The sequence below is a fragment of the Colossoma macropomum genome, unplaced genomic scaffold (assembly GCF_904425465.1).
Source record: "Colossoma macropomum unplaced genomic scaffold, Colossoma_macropomum, whole genome shotgun sequence".
NCBI lineage: Eukaryota > Metazoa > Chordata > Actinopteri > Characiformes > Serrasalmidae > Colossoma > Colossoma macropomum.
This window is the reverse complement of record NW_023494797.1, coordinates 20,033,850-20,057,700: the sequence shown is the minus strand read 5'-3', so window position 1 is coordinate 20,057,700 and position 23,851 is coordinate 20,033,850. Positions and strand designations below refer to the sequence as shown.

The following is a 23,851-nucleotide window of genomic DNA, read 5'->3' as shown; positions in this document are numbered from 1 at the left end:
GATGCTGTTGGCTGGATATTTTTGGTTGGTGGACTATTCTCAGTCCAGCAGTGACACTGAGGTGTTTAAAACCTCCAGCAGCACTGCTGTGTCTGATCTGCTCGTACCAGCACAACACACACTAACACACCACCACCACGTCAGTGTTACTGCAGTGCTGAGAATGACCCACCACCCAAATAGTACCTGCTCTGTGAGGGTCCATGGGGGTCCTGACCACTGAAGAACAGGGTAAAAGGGGGCTAACAAAGTATCAGAGAAACAGATGGACTACAGTCTGTAACTGTAGAACTACAAAGTGCACCTATATAGTAAGTGGAGCTGATAAAATGGACAATGAGCGCAGAAACAAGGAGGTGGTCATAATGTTATCCCTGATCGGTGTGTAGTGGAAATATAAAGTAGCTGGAACTTATAAAGTGGACATGGAAGTACATGTGTAAGGTTTCTGATAAAATGGCCAATGAATGTAACCTAAAAATGGAAACTATTAAATAAGATGATATGTTTCTTTACTTTTGGATGTCTCCTCCTACTCTGGTAACAGCCCAGACAGAGATGAAAGTTCTTTTTATGTCTGTTATACAATATATTTTCTATATTATCGTTTACTCTTCCTATTTTCAACAGACAGACCAATGTAGAGGCCCACTGAGAACTCCCAGACTGAAATATCTTGACTTAATTGACTCTCTGGTCCTGTTAGTCGCATTGTGATTCATCGTCTTCAGTCAGTACGCACTTGTTGATTTGGAGGAGTTTGTTTCCCAACTTTCCGCGCCAGAATCCCATTCATAACATTCCAGTAGAGGACACACTGGGGCCTCCGTTGGCATCCTCCATACCCTTAACATCTGATTCATACATTGATATGTAAATGTCGAGTGCAGAAGACTGAGGCCCTTGGGCTTGGGAAGTGAACCTGCGTGGGTCACTTCGCAGGATTAGCCGTTGTGCTACAGCCTGTTTCTTTCAAACCGTCCTAAACAACCTTTGTTTGGCTCCTGTAAACCATCCACTTCTTCTTGAATTGTGTTTTTTGGACTTCCCAGGAAGGCAGTACATCTTAAAGCGATAGTTTGGAGACGAATCAACTTAACGCAATTTTCTTCTTACTTACTACAACTGTAGTAAATCAGCCAGGACATGTTGGGAGTATGTGAAGTTTGCTTCTTTAGTTTTATACGGGACCTCCAAGGCTAATGTGGCTAACAAATGAAGAAAGCTTATACCAACCAATTAGCATTGTGCTAAGTGCAAACATGTTGAGTTGTTAAGTAATCCCAAATGGACTTACTTATCATTGTTTTCCATCATATCCAAAATTTAACTTTAATGTAATGTAAGAGGTTTTATTCCAAGTGATTTCAGAAAATTTCTATTGGTCCACTCGTCATTTTCACACAATGTACAGGACAGCTGCCGTGTTTAATTGATGTAGAAAACAAAAATTGTCAAAAATGGAAACATTTGTCTTTGTACAGTGCCGTTGTGTGCTTTTCTGATGCTGCGTGACTTATTATTATCCATATGTAATGAGGCAGAAATAACTCAGACGCTCGCGGATAAAGAAAGAGAGTGAGGCTTTAATGTTTGAGTCGTAATCCAAAATCGTGGTCAAAAAACAGGCAGAGGTCAAATCCAGCAAAGGCAAGAAACACACAAAGACAAACATAACAAGGTGAACAAAGTCCAAAGGGCAAAGGCAAAAAGGGCAGAGAGTCAAAAACCAGAAAATCACAATAGACAGAAGAAAATACGGCTCAGTAGCTCTTGGAAAAAGAAGCAATACCTCGCATTGAACGAGCCTAAAAGCCCAGGCTTTATACTAAACTAATTATGTCAGAACAGGTGTAACCAGTTAATACTCAGGTGACAGAGAGTGGTGATTGGAGCAAGATGGACGCTTGAGAACCATGTGATCCCCCTGGGGATTCTGGGACATGGAGTCCCTAGAGACCGCTGAGCCTGAGGGATGCGTGACACCATAAAACAAGACAAAATAGCGTGTTGCATATAAAAGCTTTTCTTGGTGCCTGTTTTGTCCATTTCATCTGCGGTAAAGGCTGAATTGCGCAAGTTTGATTTATCGCTTCATTTTAACAGGATTACGGCTGATAGTGCCCAGTGTTTTTGTTTTCTTTTTCCCACTTGTGTTGAGTGTCCTCGTCACGTAGCGCTAGGGGAGTAATTAGCGGTGGGTTCCGACGTAGCGGCAGTAGATTAGCGCAGTTGGGCCGGCTTCAGCGATCCATGCTTCTCTTTCAGCGCCTGCCAGATGCCTCGGGCCGGCGGCCAGCCGTGGAACAGCTCCCAAAAACCCTCTCGTTCTGTCACTCCCGCTGCATTGTGGGAAGATGGCAAATGCTACAATAATAGCATGTTTCTTTTGGGTGGTGTGATGATTGCGTATGACGGGCCTTTTTTCTGTTTGGCTGAGGATGAGCGACAATGCAGTGCTGGCTTCTTTGTCCTGTCATTCTCCTCTCAGCTTTAGCCCCATGTTCCATTTCTTCTTCTTACTGACTTCTCCGCCGCTCTTCCGATCGTCGTCCCTGCACATTGTAGCACGAAGGAAGTTTGGAGTGTGATAAATTTTAGCTAACCCTTTTAACACTTTCAAACACGGAGTCAGGAGAGGCTCATTGGGGTGGTTTATATGTTAGGTAGATAACTTAACAACCTTATTAACAACCAGGCTGAACTAATCTACACAGCTAGCTGACATTAGTTACTGTTAAAGCTGCTAGTTTTAAAGGGCTTTTTACTGAAGTCATTTGAAACTGACTGGCACAGACAGCAAACACAACAAGCTGCTGATGTATCTGAACGTATTGTTTATGGTTGATGGAGTTGCACTTGGCCATTGGATTAGGATGAAACATTGGAATGCCTTAGCATGTTGCACGGCTTGATGTTTACGGTTTATGTACAGTATATGTGCGGATATGGCACTGCCTGTCGTCTACATTTTATAGAAAGTATATGTCAGTTTGCGGAGAGGCGCACGGCATTCTGGGAGTTCCCCAGTTAGCCCAAACTTTAAGTCCAGTGACGACGCCACAATACATTATCAGTTTATATTCATAATATATACACAATACAGCATATGTGGTGATATTACACTGACTGAAGTCTACAGTTTATATGTATAGTGTACATCTGTATATATGAGTTTGCATATATATATATATATATAATAGACCTCAGGTTAAGCATTAACTGCTCTATACTGTAAGCAAACTGATATATACATATATATAACTGATATATATGGCACTAGTTGACATCTACAGCTACTATACAGAATATATCAGTTTGTATACAGTATAAATCTGTAAAACTGTTAATTTACAGTTATGTATTATCTGATATTTACAGTATATATGCTGAGGTTGCATTACCTAGAGTCCAGAATTTTTATGTAGTGTATATCAACACTACAGTTTGTATACAGTATACATTGGTTAATATACAGTATGTGTCAATTTATATATAACACTCAACAAATCAGTTTACATACTGTATACATATATATATGTTGATGTTGCATTACCTGCAGTCTGGGTGTTATATGTAGTTTATATCAGTATGTATGGGTTTGTGTACAGTATACATCAGTTTATATAGAGTATATAGGGATATGGCACTGGCTGGCATCTCCAGTTTAAATACTGTCCATATCAGTTCATTTACAGTAAATTTCAGCATATATAAGCAGTATTTGTGGTGATATTGCATTGTCTGAAGTTTATATGCAGTATGTATCAGTTTATATACAGTAGATATGAGGAAATAGCATTGTCTGCAGTCTACTGCCTTTGCTTTCCTGTATTTGAACGCAGGATTGTGTTTGCTCTCTTTAGGACATCTGCAAGTCGTTGTGGTGCCACAGGACGGGGCATCGCTGTGAGACCAAGTTCATGCCCGCTGCGGAGGGCACCATCTGTGGGCCGGACATGGTGAGTGAGAGGGTGACCTTTGACACCACCAGATACATTTAATGTAGAGTCCATACTAGTGTATATTGACATGACTCACGGAGACAGACTCGTTATAAATATGTTTAATTATGCGTATATATACACACACACTATATACAGTACTGTGAGCTGATCAGTGATCTCTGACTTACTGTATCTACATATGCACATTCTCTCTCTCTGCCACACACACCCCTGCACTGGTCAGTGTGTGTGTTAAACACTGTGAGGACGCGGTTCCCTGCTCCTCTTTCTGCTCTGTAAGCTGAGAGGCTGTGGGGGGGTGAATGGGAGGGGGTCCCAATCTACCACACTCCGAAATTCACTCTCACTTTACCTCACTTTCTCTTAAACTCTCTTTCTCTCTCTCTTATTTATTCTTTATTTTTCCCTCTCTCTCTCCCTGTCTCTCACACACTCTCTCTCTCTCCATCTCTTGCTCTGTCTCTCTCCCTCTATCAATCTACAGCACATTCTCCATCAATCTGAAGAACGCTTTTGTGAGGGTTCTTTCAGTGTTCATGGTTCCATATGGAACCATTTTCATCATTTTAGAGTGTAGGTAATTAAGTATGTAATAATGTAATTATTTAAGCAATAGAACACTCGAGGTCGCATGTTATCGCAAATAACACCACGGGCTGTGATTTGGTCGCCGTAGATCATCACAGCCGTGATGTTATTGGCGATAACATGTGACCTCGAGTGTTCTATTGCTTTGATACAACAGTTCAATAAATAAAGTAATAAATTAATAAACTGGGCCGTGAACGCGGCGTTTAATATGTTTTAATGTTCGCAGTTCCTTCACCAAATTATAGTTCCTTAATGAGCAGCTTGTTGCTACGTCAGAGTAACGAGCTCCGCCCACTCGCTGCACAGCCGGCAGTTCGTTCTCCAGCTCCTTACACTAAATTCCCAAACTGTCATCACCACTGAGCAGCTCTTCAGTCGGCAGCTGTGACAGAAGAACAGCTAAACAACCTGGAATCAGCCAGAAATGAACCCAATACCATTCGCCAAACGTGTAGTCTGATCTTCAGAGTCTGACCAAATCGGACTGAGCCATAAAACTGCCGCAATATCAAGTTCAGCTCAGTTTTGTTATTTTTTGCCAGATCAGTATTAATGTTGTTTTGTTCCAGCCAGTCTGTAAAGCATCTTACAGCCCATTTAGTTTGGCGAATGGTATTGGGTTCATTTCTGGCTGATTCCAGGTTGTTTAGCTGTTCTTCTGTCACAGCTGCCGACTGAAAAGCTGCTCAGTGGTGATGACAGTTTGGGACTTTAGTGTCGTCTCATCTTCAGAGTCTGACCAAATCGGCTGTCGGTCAAATGTGATCTTAAAAGTGTCCATTTTCTGTTTGTGGCAAAGTAAGGAGTTAAAACAGCTGTCAAAGTTGTTGCTTAGCAACGGCGTCTCAGTGGAGTGATGATATAGTGTTTGTGAAAAAAACGTGATGTTATGGCGAAATTAGAACGCTTCTCAACCAATCAGCTTGCGTGGCCGGAACTAACTGTTGTATAAATCTAAATAACAACTCCAAACTAATGCCTTGTTTACAAGTTGGCGGAAAACAGACGACTGTAAACCTGATATTCTAATGTTTTTAATGGAGCAGCAACAGTTCTGCCATGATTCTGCCAGCGGCTGCTTTCCACTGAGCGCAGCGATCAAGAGTTCAGTTTTCCAGATCGTGATGGTGGAATAAACCAGATGTTGATTTTTTTTGGATACATGAGAGCGGAGTGTTTGTAGTGAAGTCCAGGCAAACCTGATCATGCACTGTGAAAAGTGTCTCGTCAGATCTACTTAAAAAAATAACTGTATGTGGTAACAAGCAATTGAACTAGTTTCGTTCAGCAATTTCAAAAAATTTGATTCTTTCAAAGTAGATTTTGAAGTTGAATACAACTAGTTCAATTGCTTGTTACCACATGAAGTCATTTTTTTAGGTAGGTCTGACGAGACACTTTTCACAATGTGTACATCAACTCCTTAAGGCTGACTGTAGCACACTATTAGAAACATCAGCATGTGTTCAAAACATTAACGCTATCACCATGGCAACGTCTACAGGACTTCTTGCCGCTGTCAGTTGTTTAGACCAAATCAGAACGTTTGTAAATACACTGGTTGGCTATATTTCCGGGTGGATAACATGCGTCTAATCAGCATCTAAGCAGCTCAGTTTATGGGACAATTTACAAAATTCAAACATAAGAGACAAAACATCGGCAGTAAAAGTCAAATCTTGTTGTGTTTAAGGCTGTAATGTCAAACGTTCCAAAGTATGTCACTGATTTTACCTACATTTTCTTGTATTCCAGCAGATAAAGCTGCTTTAAGTAGTATTAACAGTAGTACTGTATCACTGCAGCGCTACCTGCGTTCTCCACCCGGACGTAAGTTCTACAGTTGTGATGTAACACTGATCATCATTGTGATGTGACGGTCGATTCTGGCATGAGGGGCGGATCAACATGTAATTACAGCATAAGGGTTAAACTGGTTCTGGAGGGCTGGTGTCCAGCACAGTTTGGTGGTTCCCCTTCTCAAACACAGACAAACCAAACCTGGCAATTAGCAGAAGAGTGTAATCAGGTGTGTTGGAGCAGGTAATTCACCAAACTCTGCTGGAGTCCAGCCCTCCAGGACTGGACTTGTGCATCTCTGGGTTATAAACCATCACCTGACCGTTGAGCAGACTGCATAGAAGGCCTTGTTCCAAAAATACAAAGCCAGGTTTTCTAATTTTATTATGTGTAAATTATTGTGTATTAGTAATTGTGGTTAAAGCAGTTTTAGGCTGTTCTCAGTGTATTTCTGTCGTCCACTAATGCAGTGGTGTCGGAAGGGTCAGTGTGTGAAGCTGGGGGATCACGGCCCGAAGGCGGTCCACGGACAGTGGTCCGGCTGGTCAGAGTGGTCCGAATGTTCCAGAACCTGCGGGGGAGGGGTGATGTACCGGGAGCGATCCTGCAACAGCCCCAGGTAAATAAAAACCAACGGCATCTCAACACCCTCACTGACAGCACCTAACGAATGGGGTCAAACTGGCAGGAAGAACCTAAACTAATGCAAAAAAATCATATTTATGTCCTCCATGTCCAAAAATGTCAAAAATTCATTCTCCCACAAATTTTAGAGCAGAGAGTGTTGAGTCATTCTATGGAAACGTCCATTTTTGTGTCCCTAGCATTTACAGATATATTACACTTGAAAAAACATGTTTGGGTTACAATTTATTTATATTTTAAAATAAAACAATACGTTATTTTAACAATTACACCTTATTGAGCCTCAATTTAGCAATATTGGTTTTTAAATCAACCGTATAGAATTCCAAGCACCACAGAAGAGCTCGTCCTCACAGTCATGTGTGAAGGCTGAGGCCATATTTTGAGGTGAAAACATGTTATTTTAACTACAATAATCTATACATGACTATGAAATATATGATTTAAATGACATAAAGAAAACAAATGACAAATAAATATTATAAAATATATAATGAAAGTTGTGGCCCCCAGGAGTCGTGTCACTGGTGTTACTGCGTAACAAAAAATCTCTTATTTTGAAATAAATGTCACACCGATGACATCACGACTTCTTTTTACCTGTTGTCTGAGGATCTATGAAGAAAAGCTCATGGTGAGTCCACTGAGTCTTTCATTTATCAGAGATTTTCTCATTTAGCTCATGATTTCATATGAAGCTTTTAGCTGAAGTCACTGGTGTGACCGACTTTATTCTGAGGTAACTGTGAAAAAATAGAATATAAATGGATTAAATTACATATTTTAGTGGATATTCCATGATTAACAACATGTGGTTTGATGCTCTGTAGGCGTTATTTTGTAAAATGCATTGTTCATTAAAAATGTCTCTGGTGTTTCCTTTATTATGTGGAACACCAGTGAGGATCAGTAACACCAGTGACTCCTATGGATGGATAGAAAAGTGGACGTTTCTGTAGAATGACCTTTTACTAAACTGAAAATGAAGTGGACAGATGAAGTGCAGTGATGTCCACTCTCCCTCCCAGCCTTCTCCCAGCTCTGATTCACACAGACAGACTCCGACTGCACATTCCTGTATCTCCTCAGCAGCTTTATTCACTGTGAAAGTGAATGAGCTGTCCTGCTTTATCTATTCTGAATGGTCAGTGGTTGAATTAGATTTGAAGGCTAGCTGACCCGGTGCCTCTCAGACGCTCTGGGAAAGGCAAGAAACAGCTAATCTCAGATTAACCGCCGTCTGCTCCTCTGGAGGAGCTTTGTTGACCTCAGACTGGACGAAATGCCGTATTTTGAGGAACAACATATGAAAAGTCGGTCATGTTTCTGCAGAAGAATTGAACTGATCACTGCAGGGTGATGTAAACATTTTCGACCTAAAATGTAAACATTCTGAGTTGCTGTAGATGAAAATCAAGGCATTTTGTGCTGAAGTGTTTGTATACAGTGTGAGCAGATCTAAAGGATCAGCTCAGTGGTTCCTCTTTCTCAGGTGATACGTACCATTTAAAGTCCATTTAAAGCGTAAACTGCAGATCTGTTTTAGTGATACGGTTTGTTATCCCCTGACCACTATGAAGTGTTTAGTATCTGTTAAGGATTATTCAGATTCCACTATGAATCACTATGAATTTTTCAGTAACTACTATGAATTTACAATGAATTATTCAGTATCTACAATGAATTATTCAGTATCTACTATGAATTATTCAGTATCCACTATGAATTATTCAGTATCTGCTATGAATTATTCAGTATCTACTATGAATTATTCAGTATCTACAATGAATTATTCCGTGTCTACAATGAAATATTCAGTGTCTACTTTGAATTATTCAGTATCTACAATGAATTATTCAGTATCTTCTATGAATTATTCAGTATCTACAATGAATTATTCAGTATCTACAATGAATTATTCAGTATCTTCTATGAATTATTCAGTATCCACTATGCATTATTCAGTATCTACTATGAATTATTCAGTATCCACTATAAATTATTCACTATCTACTATGAATTATTCAGTATCTACAATGAATTATTCAGTATCTACAATAAATTATTCAGTATCTACTATGAATTATTCAGTATCTGCTATGAATTATTCAGTATCTACAATGAATTATTCAGTATCTTCTATGAAGTTTAGTAACTACTATGAATTTCAGTAACTACTCTAAAATATTCAGTATCTGCTATGTATTAATCAGTAACTACTATAAATTATTCAGTTACTACTCTGACTTACATAACATAAATTTTGTATTATTCCACATGTACTATAAATTATTCAGTCTCACTTTAATTATTCAGTATCTACAATGAATTACATAACATCTATTTTGACTCATTATCTAGTATCTACTATAGATTGCTCAGTAAGTACTGTAAATGATCAAGTAACTACTATGAGTTACTTAATATCTACTTTGAATTATTCCATATTTACTGTAAATGATTCAGTATCTACTATGAATTGTTCAGCATCTACTATAAATTATTAACTTCTATAAATTATTCAGTAACTTATATGTATTACATAATATGCACTTTGAATTATTCTGTATATACTATGTATCATTCAGTGTCTGCTATGAATTATTCAGCAAATAATATGAATTATTCAGTATCTACTATGTATTATTCAGTGTCTAACATAAATTATTCAGTATGTATGTTTCCTCCGGGTTCTCAGATTTCCTCCCACAGTCCAAAGACATGAATTCAGGCAAATTGGAGACACTAAATTGCCCCTTGGTGTGAAAGTGTATGTCTGTGTTTCTGTACTTTGGTGGACTGTCAGCCTGTCCGGGGTGTTTCCTGCTTTCCGCCCAGTGAGCACTGGGATAGGCTCCAGCTCTCCCTGTGAGCCAGGAGGATAAGCAGCTTAGATAATGAGTGATTAATTCAGTACTACTATAAATTATTCAGTGTCTGCTGTATTCAGTATCTGCAGTGAAAGTAATCTGCTTCTGTAGTCGTGAGGGAGGAGTTAAAGTGTGGTCCCACATACGAGAGGGTTAAAAAGTTTGAAAAAGATCCATAACTACATATTTATTAGAATCCAGATTTACCATTAGGCATGTGTGTGTGTGTGTAGGCCAGGTGTTTCCTCTCTGCATGTGTCGGCAGGTATCTGTGAGGAGTTTTAGCTGCAGGTGCTGTTAGATGGAGCTGGATAACGTGAATCGGTTCCTCTTCAGCGTTCGGCTGTCTGTTGGCATCTCTCTGCATTTCTGCCGGAGAGGAAATCCCCTCAGAGTCTCGCGGAGTCAGATCGTTTTCAGACTGAAGAGTGTACTGTGTGTCTTTTCTGAATAAAGGTAAAATCCTCCACTGTCTCTGCTCCAGTTGGCAGAGGGAAAACAGGAGAGCCATAAATTTCTCCTGACAAAGAGAAGCGGCGTGTGTAATGTACTTTACGGTCTTGGTGGGAACCTGTTTGTCCCCATCGTAATACTTTGTTAGTTCTAATGAAGAAATACAACCCCATTTCCAAAAAAGTTGGGACGCTGTGCAAAATGTAAATAAAGACAAAATGCAATGATGTGCAAATAATTTAAACTCTATATTTAACTGAAAATAGTACATAGACAACATATAAGATGTTGAAACTGAGAAATTTTATTGTTTTTTAAAAAAAATGAAGTTCTGCATGTATTACAGCAGCATTGCTCCGTATTAAAAGAGTCCAGGTGCTAAACTGACCTGCCTGCAGTCCAGATCTGTCACCACTGAAAACATTTGGTGCATTATAAAATGAAAAATATGACAAATGAGCCCCTGAACTGTTGAGAAGCTGAAATCTTGTATCAAACAAGAACAGAAAACATTTCACTTTCAGAACTACAGCAGTGTCTCCTCAGTTCCCAAACACTTACAGAGTGTTGTTAAAGAAGAGGTGAGGAAACACAGTGGTAAACAGGCCCCCGTCCCAACTTTTTTGGAACGTGTTGTTGGCATCAAATTCAAAATGGGCAAATATTTAAAAAAAAAAAAACAATAAAATTTCTCAGTTTCAACATTTGATATGTTGTCTTTGTACTATTTTCAAATTATTAAATATAGGGTTTTGGAAATGGGGTTGTAATATCCAGGTATTGTGATATAAACTGAGTCTGTTCTACAGTTTCTCATTAGGTTGAATGAATAACTGACTCTAAATGTAGGTATTGTGATATAAACTGAGTCTGTTCTACAGTTTCTCATTAGGTTGAGATGAATGATCTGACTAAATGTAGGTATTGTGATATAAACTGAGTCTGTTCTACAGTTTCTCATTAGGCTGAATGAATAACCCACTCTAAATGTAGGTATTGTGATATAAACTGAGTCCGTTCTAGACAAATAGACATAATAGCCTTAGCGCAGTAATCCAGGTGAGTGAAATCTGTGTGTTTTGTAGGTTTGTAACTGGCTCCTTGTATATAGTGTGTGTAAATCAGAGAGAAGCAGCTCAGTGTTTCCTCTCCCTTGAAGGACGTTAATGCGTCCCAGAGGAAAAGAGAGAAAACATGCTGAGACAGGCAGAGACATGTGGATCTGCCTATAGCACATAAAATAACCTATAGCCTGCTGGAATAGATGAGTCTGGATGGGTTGTTTAACCCTTAGAAGTTGCAGATTTTTAACAAACCATGCAGTTTTAGATTAATTATTAGGACTCAAGGGAACGAGTGGAGAAACTGTGTAGAAAGTGCAGATTCTAAACTTTCAATCCACACCACATTTGTGTATGTAAGTAAGAGATATTTTATTATGATGTGAATTTGATTTATATTTTTTTTCCATGTTTTTGTGATTATTTAACATCGGAACAGAAAAACGAGACACAAAAATTTGCTAAAAACTGCAAATTAAATACAAATCTAATTAATTTTGTAACTCACTACATAAGTATCTAATTACATATTTGCATTTGAATAGTAGAACAAAACAGCAATAATATGGGTTTGAAGGCTGTTTTGATCTGGATCCTTATTTTATTCCCATGAAGTGAAAACACTCCCACCTTCACATTCTGTTTAAGCTAAAAAATATTCACATATATTAAATTTTAGATATTTACTTTTAAAAGATTATGCACTATTTTGCAAAGAAAATAAGTAGGGTGATAAAAGCAATGTCAATGTTGTCTCCCAAGTCCACTTACAGTGTGTAAACCAATGATTCTCAGCCTCGCAGCTCACAAGATGGTCATCCAAAAAGGTATTGAGGCCTGTTTGATGCATCTTTGAGAAGGACTTTTCTATAAAATCCAAAGCTTGATGGTCTCCTGCTGTCATTACACACTAAAGAACATGGCAACTGAAAGCGCAAAGACACTTTGACTGGTGTCAAAGTAAAATCAGAGAAATTCTAGTGAGGAGAATAGCCACTCAGTAACGTCTTTGGGGTTGGTCAGACGCTAGAGGGCGCTACTGATTTTACCATCTTGGCTGTAAATATGTCTCAGTGTGTGCTGATGTTCTAGCATAGGCTAAAAAATATAAAATAAATAAAAATGCAGACTTACTTTGATCTGCTTTAAGCTTTAGCTCAGCTACAGCTGCTTTTCTCGCATCTCCAGCAGGAAACTTTTCCTCAAAAGTAGAAAAACTTCTTGTAAAATGTCTCTCAATGTTTAATTACATACTAGGCTGAAGTCGCTTCTCATTCGCCAGCTTCTTGTTTGAACTTTCCCGTTCCACCTTAAATGATGCCTGAGGTGCCAGAATGTAACTGCTGCATCATTTAAGGTGGAACGGGACAGTTCGAACGAGAAGCTGGCGAATGAGAAACTGACTTCAGCCTCGCGACTTTTTAGTGTTTGTCAGTTTCTCGTTGCAGATTAAACGTATCAGGAAACCAGCTGGAGTGATTATAAACACAAATAAGTCCATTCGTCTCTAAATTATCGATGTTCATCTTAAATCTCTCTCTTTGCCGTTTCGTTAGCTACTAGCTAGGCGAGACTGTTGTCTGTGTTGCTATGGTGACCAGCAGTCTGCGCTGATCTTCAGGGTTAAAGGGTGAATCAGCAGTTCTACATTAACTCCAGAGTTTAAGACCATTTATTGTTAAACTGTGTTGAACGATCAGCAGAGCTTTATTTTACTGTAAAGGAGGATTATTTTATTTTTACCTACAAATCTAATTCAGCTGTGGAGCCACAACAGGACAGTCAAAGAGCCGCATGTTGCCGAGCCCTTGGCTCCTCTCAGTGGTTCTTCTCAGAGCCATTGTGATCAGCAGTAGCATGTTCTTCATTCTGTATGGTCGTTGTCATTTGGGATAATGTTATAACTAATTGGCCTGGAACATACAAGACAACAGAGGCATTTTCTGCATTGTTCTTTGGATCTGATGAATATTCAGATGTTAAATTTGATTTTGACAGCTTTAGTCAGCTTAACACAGTGTGTTCAGATCAAACTGCGATAAGAGATAATGTAATAATTGTAACCGACAAACACTAAAAGGCGCCCAACAAATCTCAAGAAGTTCTAAAAAGTTCTTCTGCAGTTCTAAAGGGGAACTCAGCACTAGAGTTCTCTGGACTTGGCTTTAATGGTGCTCCCAGCGCAGCAGTTCAGGTGTGTGGAGGAGGGCTGGCTTCCATCGCGTTTGTCTTTTCCTCTGGAATGTCTCCGTTTGATCGTCTCGTGGATGTTTGGCTGATGAGTGATGTTTAAGTGTTTGTGGAAGTCTCATTTGTTCTCTCTGATGTTGACGTGTGAACAGCCAGTGAAGCCCTGTGGAGGAGCTGCTAACGCGTTTATAATAGGCAGTCCAGGCTGCAGTTCAGCCCTTCAGTTTGAGGTTGCTCTGTGGGTGGATATCCTAAAGTATGTCTCCACTTTAAACCCTACAGCTTGTCCACAAACCAGCCCTCAAAGCTCTGTCCCAGGCGGCTCATGGGTCACCTCTCCCTGCAGAGAGAGGGTGGCTTTTCTCCTCTTTTATGTGGCACAGTGTGGTATTCCTGAGGTTTTGGGAGGAGGCCTGCGCTCTCCTCTGCTTTCCTTTACTGCCCTACACTTATACTGAACTTTGTGTTCTCATATTTAACGTCCTGTAAGCGTCCAGCCCACCATATTCCCCTCGCTTGAGTCTTGGTTCCTCTCAGTGGTTCTCCATCATGGTCTCAGTGGTTTCTAGTTTTGTGTGTTGGTTCCTCTCAATGGTTCTCCATCATGCTCTTAATGGTTTCAGTTATGGGTCTTGGTCCCTTTCAGTGGTTCTCCATCATGGTCTCAGTGGTTTCTGGTTATGGGTCTTGGTTCCTTTCAGTGGTTCTCCATCATGCTCTTAATGGTTTCTGGTTATGGGTCTTGGTTCCTTTCAGTGGTTCTCCATCATGCTGTTAATGGTTTCTGGTTATGGGTCTTGGTTCCTTTCAGTGGTTCTCCATCATGCTCTTAATGGTTTCTGGTTATGGGTCTTGGTTAATCTTAGAGGTTCTCCATCATGCTCTCAGTGGGTTTCTAAGTTGTGAGTCTTGGTTTCTCTCAGTGGTTCTCCATCATCATCTTTATGATTTCTAATTTTGAGTCTTGGTTCTTCTCAGTGTTTCTCTCTTCTCTTCTCTTCTCTTCTCTTCTCTTCTCTTCTCTTCTCTTCTCGTCTGCTCTGCTCTCTTCTCTTCTCAGCTCTGCTCTCTTCTCTTCTCTTCTCTTCTTGTCTCTTCTCTTCTCGTCTGCTCTGCTCTCTTCTCTTCTCTTCTTTTCTCTTCTCTTCTCTTCTCTTGTCTCTTCTCTTCTCGTCTGCTCTGCTCTCTTCTCTTCTTTTCTCTTCTCTTCTCTTCTCTTTTCTTCTCTTCTGCTCTGCTCTCTTCTCAGCTCTGCTCTCTTCTCTTCTCTTTTCTTCTGCTCTGCTCTTCTCTCTTCTCTTCTCTTCTCTGCTCTGCTCTGCTCTCTTCTCTTCTTCTTCTCTTCTCTTCTCTTCTCTTCTCTTCTCTTCTGCTCTGCTCTCTTCTCTGCTCTGCTCTCTTCTCTTCTCTTCTCTTCTCTTCTGCTCTGCTCTGCTCTCTTCTCTTCTCTTCTCTGCTCTGCTCTCCTCTCTTCTCTTCTCTTCTCTTCTCTGCTCTTCTCTTCTCTTCTCTTCTGCTCTGCTCTCTTCTCTTCTCTTCTCTTCTCTTCTCTGCTCTGCTCTCTTCTCTTCTCTTCTCTTCTCTTCTCTTCTCTTCTGCTCTGCTCTCTTCTCTTCTGCTCTGCTCTCTTCTCTTCTCTTCTCTTCTCTTCTCTGCTCTGCTCTCTTCTCTTCTCTTCTCTTCTCTTCTGCTCTGCTCTCTTCTCTTCTCTTCTTGTCTGCTCTGCTCTCTTCTCTTTTCTTCTCTTCTGCTCTGCTCTCTTCTCTTCTCTTCTCTTCTCTGCTCTCTTCTCTTCTCTTCTCTTCTCTTCTCTGCTCTGCTCTCTTCTCTTCTGCTCTGCTCTCTTCTCTTCTCTTATCGTCTGCTCTGCTCTCTTCTCTTCTCTTCTCTTCTCTTCTCTTCTCTTCTCTTCTCTTCTCTGCTCTTCTCTGCTCTGCTCTCTTCTCTTCTCTTCTCTTCTGCTCTGCTCTCTTCTCTTCTCTTCTCTTCTCTTCTCTTCTCTTCTCTTCTCTTCTAGTTTAGTTCACACAAGGTCTGCAGACGGGTTTATTCTCTGTGTAGTTTAGGTATATTAGAAAAAATATGTGTGAAATCATACAAGCAGGTCCAAGCTATGCATTGGGATTGCACCCAAACACATTTTACAGGATGTGAAATCATATGACACTTCATATTTCTGCAAAACTTTATAACACATGTAAGAAACTTAGTTTTAAAGCTTAACAGACACCATATGTTACACATGTTCTGTAAGACACTCAGTCGGAGGTGGAAAAATGACCAAATCCTTTATTTGAATTAAAATAAGGAGATGCTGAGGGAATATTACTCATTAACCGAGCAACTGGTGCTTGAAAGTTGAAGTGAAAAATGTAATACATTGAAGAATTAAAAGTAAAAGTAGCTGTTGGAGAGGTTGTCCAGTCCTCGAGCTCACAGGAGGAGCCATAAAAACCCCTCAGATTTTAACAAACGATGCTATTACAGACAGAACAAGCAGAGTTATAATACTGTGTGCTTTTGTAAAGCTACATAAAGCCCTACTGTATTTATTACAGCACACCTGTTTTCTGCATAAACGTTATTATCCTGCGCTCCTTTATCATGTTGTGTATTTTTATGTATATGGGCTCAGCCCATGTGTAATCTGGCAATATGTGCCGGAATCAGTAGATCTAGTCTTCAAGTGATGAATCTCCGTCATAGATTTGAGGTAAACTCCCACAATGAGGCAATAAAAAAGCTGTTTTTTAACCAAAATGCAAAAGACACAACAGCCTATGGAGATGAATTAGATTACTCAGATTGCATTTCAGTCTGTGGGTATGTTTTAGTGTTCCGCAAAGCCGCTGGCCAGCGTGGACGCGGTCCAACGTGGCAATTTATGTCGGATGTCTGGCAGAGTCGCTTACATGAAACATCAGTAGGTTCGTCTGACGTAAAGTTACTACAGATACAGACAGAGGGGAACTAATGCACCATGTTTGGGAGCAGGTTTTTTTTTGGGAGGGGGGGTTGTTGGATTATTCTTTTCATGACATGGACAAAGTTTAACTAGAATAATGATTTTCAATCATAGTGTAATATAATGTGCAGTAATAGTAGAAGGTCCCTAAACCAGAATTTATAGTTTAGAAGTTATAAGTTTATAAGTTATAGTTTTGATTATGAACTTTAAAAAAGCATCAGCAAAACTACATTTTATGTACCAATGCAATGAAATCCCAGGTGGTTGCTAAGGTGTTGCTGGGCCATTGCTTTGGTATCCCAGGTGGTTGCTAAGGTGTTGCTAGGCCATTACTATGGTATCCCATGTGGTTGCTGAGCCATTGCTGTGTTATCTCAGGTGGTTGCTAAGGTGTTGCTAAGCCATTGCTGTGTTATCTTAGGTGATTGCTAAGGTGTTGCAATGCCATTGCAGTGGTATCCCAGGTGGTTGCTAAGGTGTTGCTAAGCCATTACTATGAAATCCCATGTGGTTGCTAAGGTGTTGCTAGGCCATTACTATGGTATCCCAAGTGGTTGCTAAGGTGTTGCTAAGCCATTGCTGTGTTATCTCAGGTGATTGCTAAGGTGGTGCTAAGCCATTGCTGTGTTATCTCAGGTGATTGCTAAGGTGTTGCAATGCCATTGCAGTGGTATCCCAGGTGGCTGCTAAGGTGTTGCTAGGCCATTACTGTGAAATCCCATGTGGTTGCTAAGGTGTTGCTAGATATAACATATCTAGCTGGGAAGGTGCTCCTAGACTGTTGCTATATTATTAAAAATGGTTGCTAAGTTGTTACTCGGCCATTACTATTGTATTCCAGGTGGTTGCTAAGGTGTGACTAGGCCATTGCTATGATATTCCAGGTGGTTGCTAGGGCATTGCTGTGGAGTCATAAGTGGTTCCTAAGGCATTGTTAGGCCATTGCTATGGTATGGCAGATAGTTGCTAAGGTTTTGCTAAGCCACTGCTGTGTTATTCCATGTGGTTGCTAAGGCGTTGCTAGGCCATTGCTATGGTATGCCAGATGGGTGCTAAGGTGTTGCTAAGCCATTGCTGTTATCCCATGTGATTGCTAAGGCATTGCTAGGCCATTGCTGTGATAACCCAGGTCTGTATATAATGTATATGAGAGGAAGTGTGAGAGATGTACTTTGTGACATCATTTGTGGCAGTTAGATGCAATTGGTGGAGTATAAGATTCCCCACTTCCTTCCTTCTTTACTTCCATTACTTATTAGCTACATTAACCTCATAGCTCCAGCATAAAATTGATGTTAAGGCACTAAACATGTCTCGGCTGATGACTATATTTGGGTTAATTCGAGCTAAGAAATTCTCTTGCTGATGAACATGTTTGGACTCTTCTTAATTTCTGTTAGCAGTGCTCAGCATTCCTAATCATTGCTAGCTTTGCTAATTGCTGTTTTTTTTCTCCAAAGCCCACAGCACAATGGAAGGTTCTGCCAGGGCTCCAGCCGTCGTTCACCAGCTGTGTAACACTGCACCATGCCAGCCTAATGCTGTGGACTTTCGGGCCCAGCAGTGCGCCGAGTACAACAGCAAACCTTTCAGAGGATGGTACTACAAGTGGAAGCCCTACACTAAAGTGGAAGGTATGGCACCTTAATGGCAATGCAATGCTCACAGGCCACTTTATTAGAAACACCTACCCCTCTAATTCCACTCATTGGCCACTTTATTAGAAACACCTACCTTGTACTTCCACTCAATGGCCACTTTGTTAGAAACACTTACTTTGTACTGGCCACTTTATTAGAAACACCCACCTTGTACTTCCACTCACTGGCCACTTTATCAGAAACACCTACCTTGTGCTTCCACTCAATTTATTAGAAACACCCACCATGTACTTCCACTGACTGGCCACTTTATTAGAAACACCCACCCTGTACCCCCACTCACTGGCCACTTTATTAGAAACACTTACATTGTACTTTCACTCACTGGCCAATTTATTAGAAACACCCACCTTGTGCTTCCACTCACTGGCCACTTTATTAGAAACACCCACCATGTACTTCCACTGACTGGCCACTTTATTAGAAACACTTACATTTTGCTTCCACTCACTGGCCACTTTACTGGAAACACTTACATTGTACTTCCACTCACTGGCCACTTTATTAGAAACACCTCCCACTATGTAGGTGTACACTTACAGACTGTAGTCCATCTGTTGTTGCAGTTTATCAGCCCCCTCTACACCATTCCTGGTGTTGCTAGTACGAGAGTGTCAGACACAGCGGTGTTGGTGAAGATCAGTGTCACTGCTCGGTTGAGAGTGGACCACCGCCTAAAAATATCCAGACAGGAGCAGCTCAGTGATCGGAAACCGAGGGCTGTAGGATGGACAATACAGACTGGTCATCAACAGGCGAGCTACAAGCTCTAACTGTACACCAACTAGGTGGCGCTAGAGTAAAGTGGACAGTGGGTGTATAATGTGTGTCAGGTGAAGTTTATGAGCAAAAGTTTAGGCCCTTGTCTGTGCTTGTTCTGCTGTCTTGGCAAAACGTGGAAGTTTTTGAAATGGTAATCAGTCGTGTTTGTTTCTGGACTGTTTTTGCTGCAGAAGCCAAGTGTTTTGTTATGCTCAGCGGCAGCTGATGATGCAGAACGACGGTGTGATCCAGAGTTCAGACATGTAGCCACTCGCGCTGTGTGATAGATGAGCGGAGATGGATTAGTAAAGAGCTCCTCAGGGCAGGGCTTTACCACAGAAACACTGCTTAGAGGAGGTGGAGAGAAATTATTTATTTATCTATTTATTTACAAAAATATTTAAAAAAATCTTAGAAATGACAACAAAGAAAAGAGAACAAACTTAAATGTTTTTTTTTGTCATTTTTAGAGCACAATTTCTATATATTTGCAACAAAAGCATAATATATATATATATATATTTTTTTTTTACATATTTTACAAAATAAAATTTAACATTCAAAATGTGCCATAACTTTTCAGTTTAGCCACATTTTATGTTTTATTTTTCCCAATTTTTTAAATTCCGTAAATAAACCGTTGAAATGTATTAAAACATGCAGAGATGTGTTCTCTGTAGAGGTTGTGTTCCCTTCTTTTCACTTTGAAATACAACATGTATGGGACCAGGGGTGCACAAACTTTTGCATACACCTGTGTATTTATTTATGTGCAGTATTTACACACTGAATATTAGGGATGTTACAATAAAGCATACTGTATCACAGCGTATGGTATCTTTGTATTGTGTTAGTCTGAGGCTAGAGTGTTAGATCAGGACACTTCAAAGCTCAGCTTTTGTGTCAGATATTATACTTTTATCATGTTAAATGCTTTAATAAACTAAAAATGGAAACATTAATATATTAATGTAAGGCCCAGTTTCAGGTACTCATAATTTTTGCTGTATGTAAAAAAAAACAAAATCAAATCAAGAAACCAGCACAATATCGCATAGAATCGAATAATGAATTTTATAAACCAGAATACATATATATATATATATATATATATATATATAATAAAATCAAATGAAAAAAATGTTCTTAACTTTCAATGTAAGTTAATGTAACAAGGTTTTCTTGGAAGAAAGTTTGGACGATTTCTATTCGGAAACAAAACATGATAACAGACACAAAAAGGAATATAAACATCCCTTTTCTAAGCATTTTGGCTTTATTTTACCTTCATTACATTCTTTTTATTGTTTTTACAGTTCTAATATTTTTAATGGTAGGAATTATTTATTTATGTCTTTATTTATTCATTTATTTGTAAGTTATTTATTATATATAACAATACATAAGCATGAAAAAAACTCAGAAACAACAAAAATGAATTTTTAAGGAAGGTTAAAAAAAAAGAAAACAAAAGGTCTTTTGGGAATAAAATTTTGCCTCTTTCTGCATTTTCAAATTAAATAAAATCCATAAAATAACACATGGAATCAGACCTATTTTGACCTCTCTAAGCTCCGCCCACAAATGCATTCTTTCATAGCTGTTTAGTTGCTAAATTGGACAAGACTGTTAAAAATCCCATTCAGTCTAATTAGAAACTGTTTTTTTTGTCAAAATCTTCATTCATTTAAAGTGATTTTTTCTAGCGTGTGAAAGGTTTTCTACCGTGTAGGAAGCTTGAATAGGTCAGTGCAGTGACCAAAACATAATAAACAAATCAAAACGTCTATTTTAGACCCTCCAAAGTGGGATTAGCCTGGCTGGACTGGCCTTTAACATCTACATCCAAATGCATCATGACCTCTTATTGCCCCTCATCGTTTAATTTCACTGAATTTCCGTTTTGCGACTGATTTGTAAACAGTAGATGAGGAGAATATCGTCTTATGAAGCTTAAACTTCTTTTCACAGCCCGGTTTAAAGTGACTCACGTGCAGTTTGTGTGTTTAGAGGATGCGTTTTACACACGTGCTCAGTGTGTCTAAGTGATTGATCACATGGAGGTCATGCGAGTTCATAGCGTTGTCCTCTTTTTAACCCACTGGGCTGCAGCTCTGTGTGTGTTTTCTCCTCCTTCTGAGCTGAACGAACCTGCCGTCGGTCCGGTCCATGTTTGTATTTTGGGCTGTGTACTCGGGCCATGCTCTGTCTGTTTCTCATTGGTCCGTATTTCAGCCTAAGTGGGGGGGCTGCACCTCTCGCATTCCACTTTTATGGGTCCATTTGTAACCACGTGTCAGGTCGTAGTCTTGCGTACGATCTGCTTCAGCTCAGGCCGTATATTCTCCGCAGTTTGGTGCCCTTTAGTTTGATCTCGCTGGGAAACACATGCACATACACATGCGTCAAAGCCATTTAGCCCACAGGTGTAGCGAACTCCCCCGAACGCTGTAAACACACCGTCTAAAACCTTCAGAAGATGCACCATTAATGCTTCTTTTTAACCCTTAGAACTCCAGGATTTTTGGAATTATTTATTTATTTTTTGGTATTTTTTGGGACAATTACAATTGCAATTGCAATTATGAAGTATTTACATGTGCCAGTCACACAAGCCATATGTTGTTATTTCATGTTTTCAAGTTTATCTGTCATTTGCACAACATGTGAGGACATTCACTCTACAGAAAGTAAACAAAGTAAAAATAAAAATATACACAAAATATATACAAAATATGGAGACAGGAGGGACCTATGTAAGGATATTTGTACTCTGCTATGTACAAATATATTTATATTAAACAGATAATCTGTGAAGAATATTTATACATTTTAAAGTGACTTAAGTGACTCAGTGTTATTGTTATGTAACAGTTATTTTCAGGAAACCCTGGGCTGCTCAGATATACCATTGTTTGACATGTAAATACTGACAGAAATTTGATATCTTTATGAATTTGTACATTTCTGATCAGAACTTTACCTAACGCCTGCTAAAGTTTGTCATTTTTTTGCTAATAGAAATCTTGAAAACAGGTGGAATTTCAGAAGCCTTTTCAGAAATTGTTAGTCTGGAGTGTCTGTGAGCTGAAAGTGCTAGTAATTTTGATGGTGATTCATTCTATTGGTTATTATGAGTAAAAATAAACGTTTTTTTATTGATTTTCTGGCCTTCTGGATTCAGGCTGAGTGCTAAAACTCTGATACACAGCAAGATAGGCATTATTTTTACTTAAAAAATGAGTTGCATATTTAATATCAGATATTTTTAATACTCAAAATCAATGTAAACTGAAAGACAGAGCTAGATATTATTAATTTTATTGTAATATTTGTCATATTTATTGTTATTTATCTGTTAAAATGTGTTTTAGGGCCTGTATGTGTGATTTTGAGGGAAAGAGGGAAAGTGCACTCATTGTGTTGAATGGGACGCTGCAGTTTTATCACCTTTTATCACCTTTTTTAAAGGCTAAAAGCAGAGATGTAGTATAACGGTAGCGAGTGGGTTGTGGGTGATTTTAGAGCTGGATTGCTGGCTGATGGATGGTCACAGGTGGATGAAATCACTCTGCATGGTGAGGCAGAATCTGAAGAGTGATCTGATGTGTGAATCAAGTCGCTGTTTTAACCCTTTGTTGGAATATGAAGGCCAAACAACAGAGCAGTAATATCAGGATTTTAGGTGATTTTCCGAGTCAAATTACTCACTGATGCTGACATCAAAGCTCAATGGCATCATGCTTGCTAGTTAGGGGCGGGTCTGCTGAATGTCCTGATATGTGGATCACATTTGTACCTTAAATCATTCTGAAGTTATGAAGGCTAGAAGTGACCTACCGTCTTGCCTGCAAACTGCGGAGGGTCCTAAAATCAGCACATGGTGTGTAGCAAACAAAGTGGAACTCAATTAACAGCTTCTTTACAAACACTGAGGTTCCTCCTAAAGCCTGAGTAGACTGATAAACCAATGTGGTGAGCCAGTTATGTATCTCAGCATCACTGAGTTCTTTTAAGGAAAGACTGATCTCCTGCTTGGGGGGTTATTAGGGCAGCAGTGAACTGTAGCAGCTTGTCAGATGAAAAAAAAAATGAAATAGTGAATTTACAATTAATTTTTCATGAAACATATTAACAGAATAATTATAGGACGAAAGCCAATCAGTAACAGCAAGAAAAAGGCTGTCGGAAGAAAACCTCATATCTCCATTTTTGTCGTTTTTCAGTTTTTGTCATAATCTGAAAATGGCTGTTACTCTTTACATTGTGTGTAAATTTCATGATGATTGGACCAAAAGAAACGTCCCAAAATGACTTGGAAAAAATTCTGGTTCCATTGACTTACATTAAAAGTACAGTATGTTTTTTCCTTCTTCTGTAAAGTTACCATTTTGGAGATACGAGGCTTTGTTCCGACACCAGCGAGATGTTCCTTATTATATACTGTAACTGAATATGTTGCTGACCACATTTAGGGCAGCGCATTCAGTACTTTTTCACAGTATTTTGCCCAAACCTGCATATAACAGCCTCATTCTTCTCTTATACAGACGAAGACATCTGTAAGCTGTACTGCATTGCAGAGGACTTTGACTTCTTCTTCGCCATGTCCAGCAAGGTCAAGGACGGCACGTCCTGCTCCGACAACAGACTGGACGTGTGCATCGACGGCATATGTGAGGTAAGGGGAGAGATTTTTTCCTTCTCTGCTGTTTTGAAGGGGAATTTTTCAGAATTTAGCTTAGTTCAGTCTGGAAGCTGCACACAGAGTCTTTCAGAGTGGTTTGATGTGAAATGCTTCATTGTACACACTTAAAAATGACAGTTCTTCAAGGGTTCTTTAGTAAAGAAAATGGTTCTTTGTAGCATCAAAAAGGGTTTT

At 39.5% G+C, this 23,851-nt stretch overlaps 1 protein-coding gene across 1 annotated transcript in view; it reads left to right on the top strand.

The window, feature by feature from the left end:
• adamts18 (ADAM metallopeptidase with thrombospondin type 1 motif, 18) overlaps nt 1-23,851 on the top strand; it is a 118,324-nt gene that overhangs the window by 54,961 nt on the left and 39,512 nt on the right. Inside the window, 5 exon segments of the mRNA XM_036584474.1 lie at nt 3,867-3,962; nt 6,830-6,978; nt 18,007-18,046; nt 18,048-18,180; nt 23,520-23,650. Of these exon segments, the coding sequence (XP_036440367.1) occupies nt 3,867-3,962; nt 6,830-6,978; nt 18,007-18,046; nt 18,048-18,180; nt 23,520-23,650 (549 nt within the window).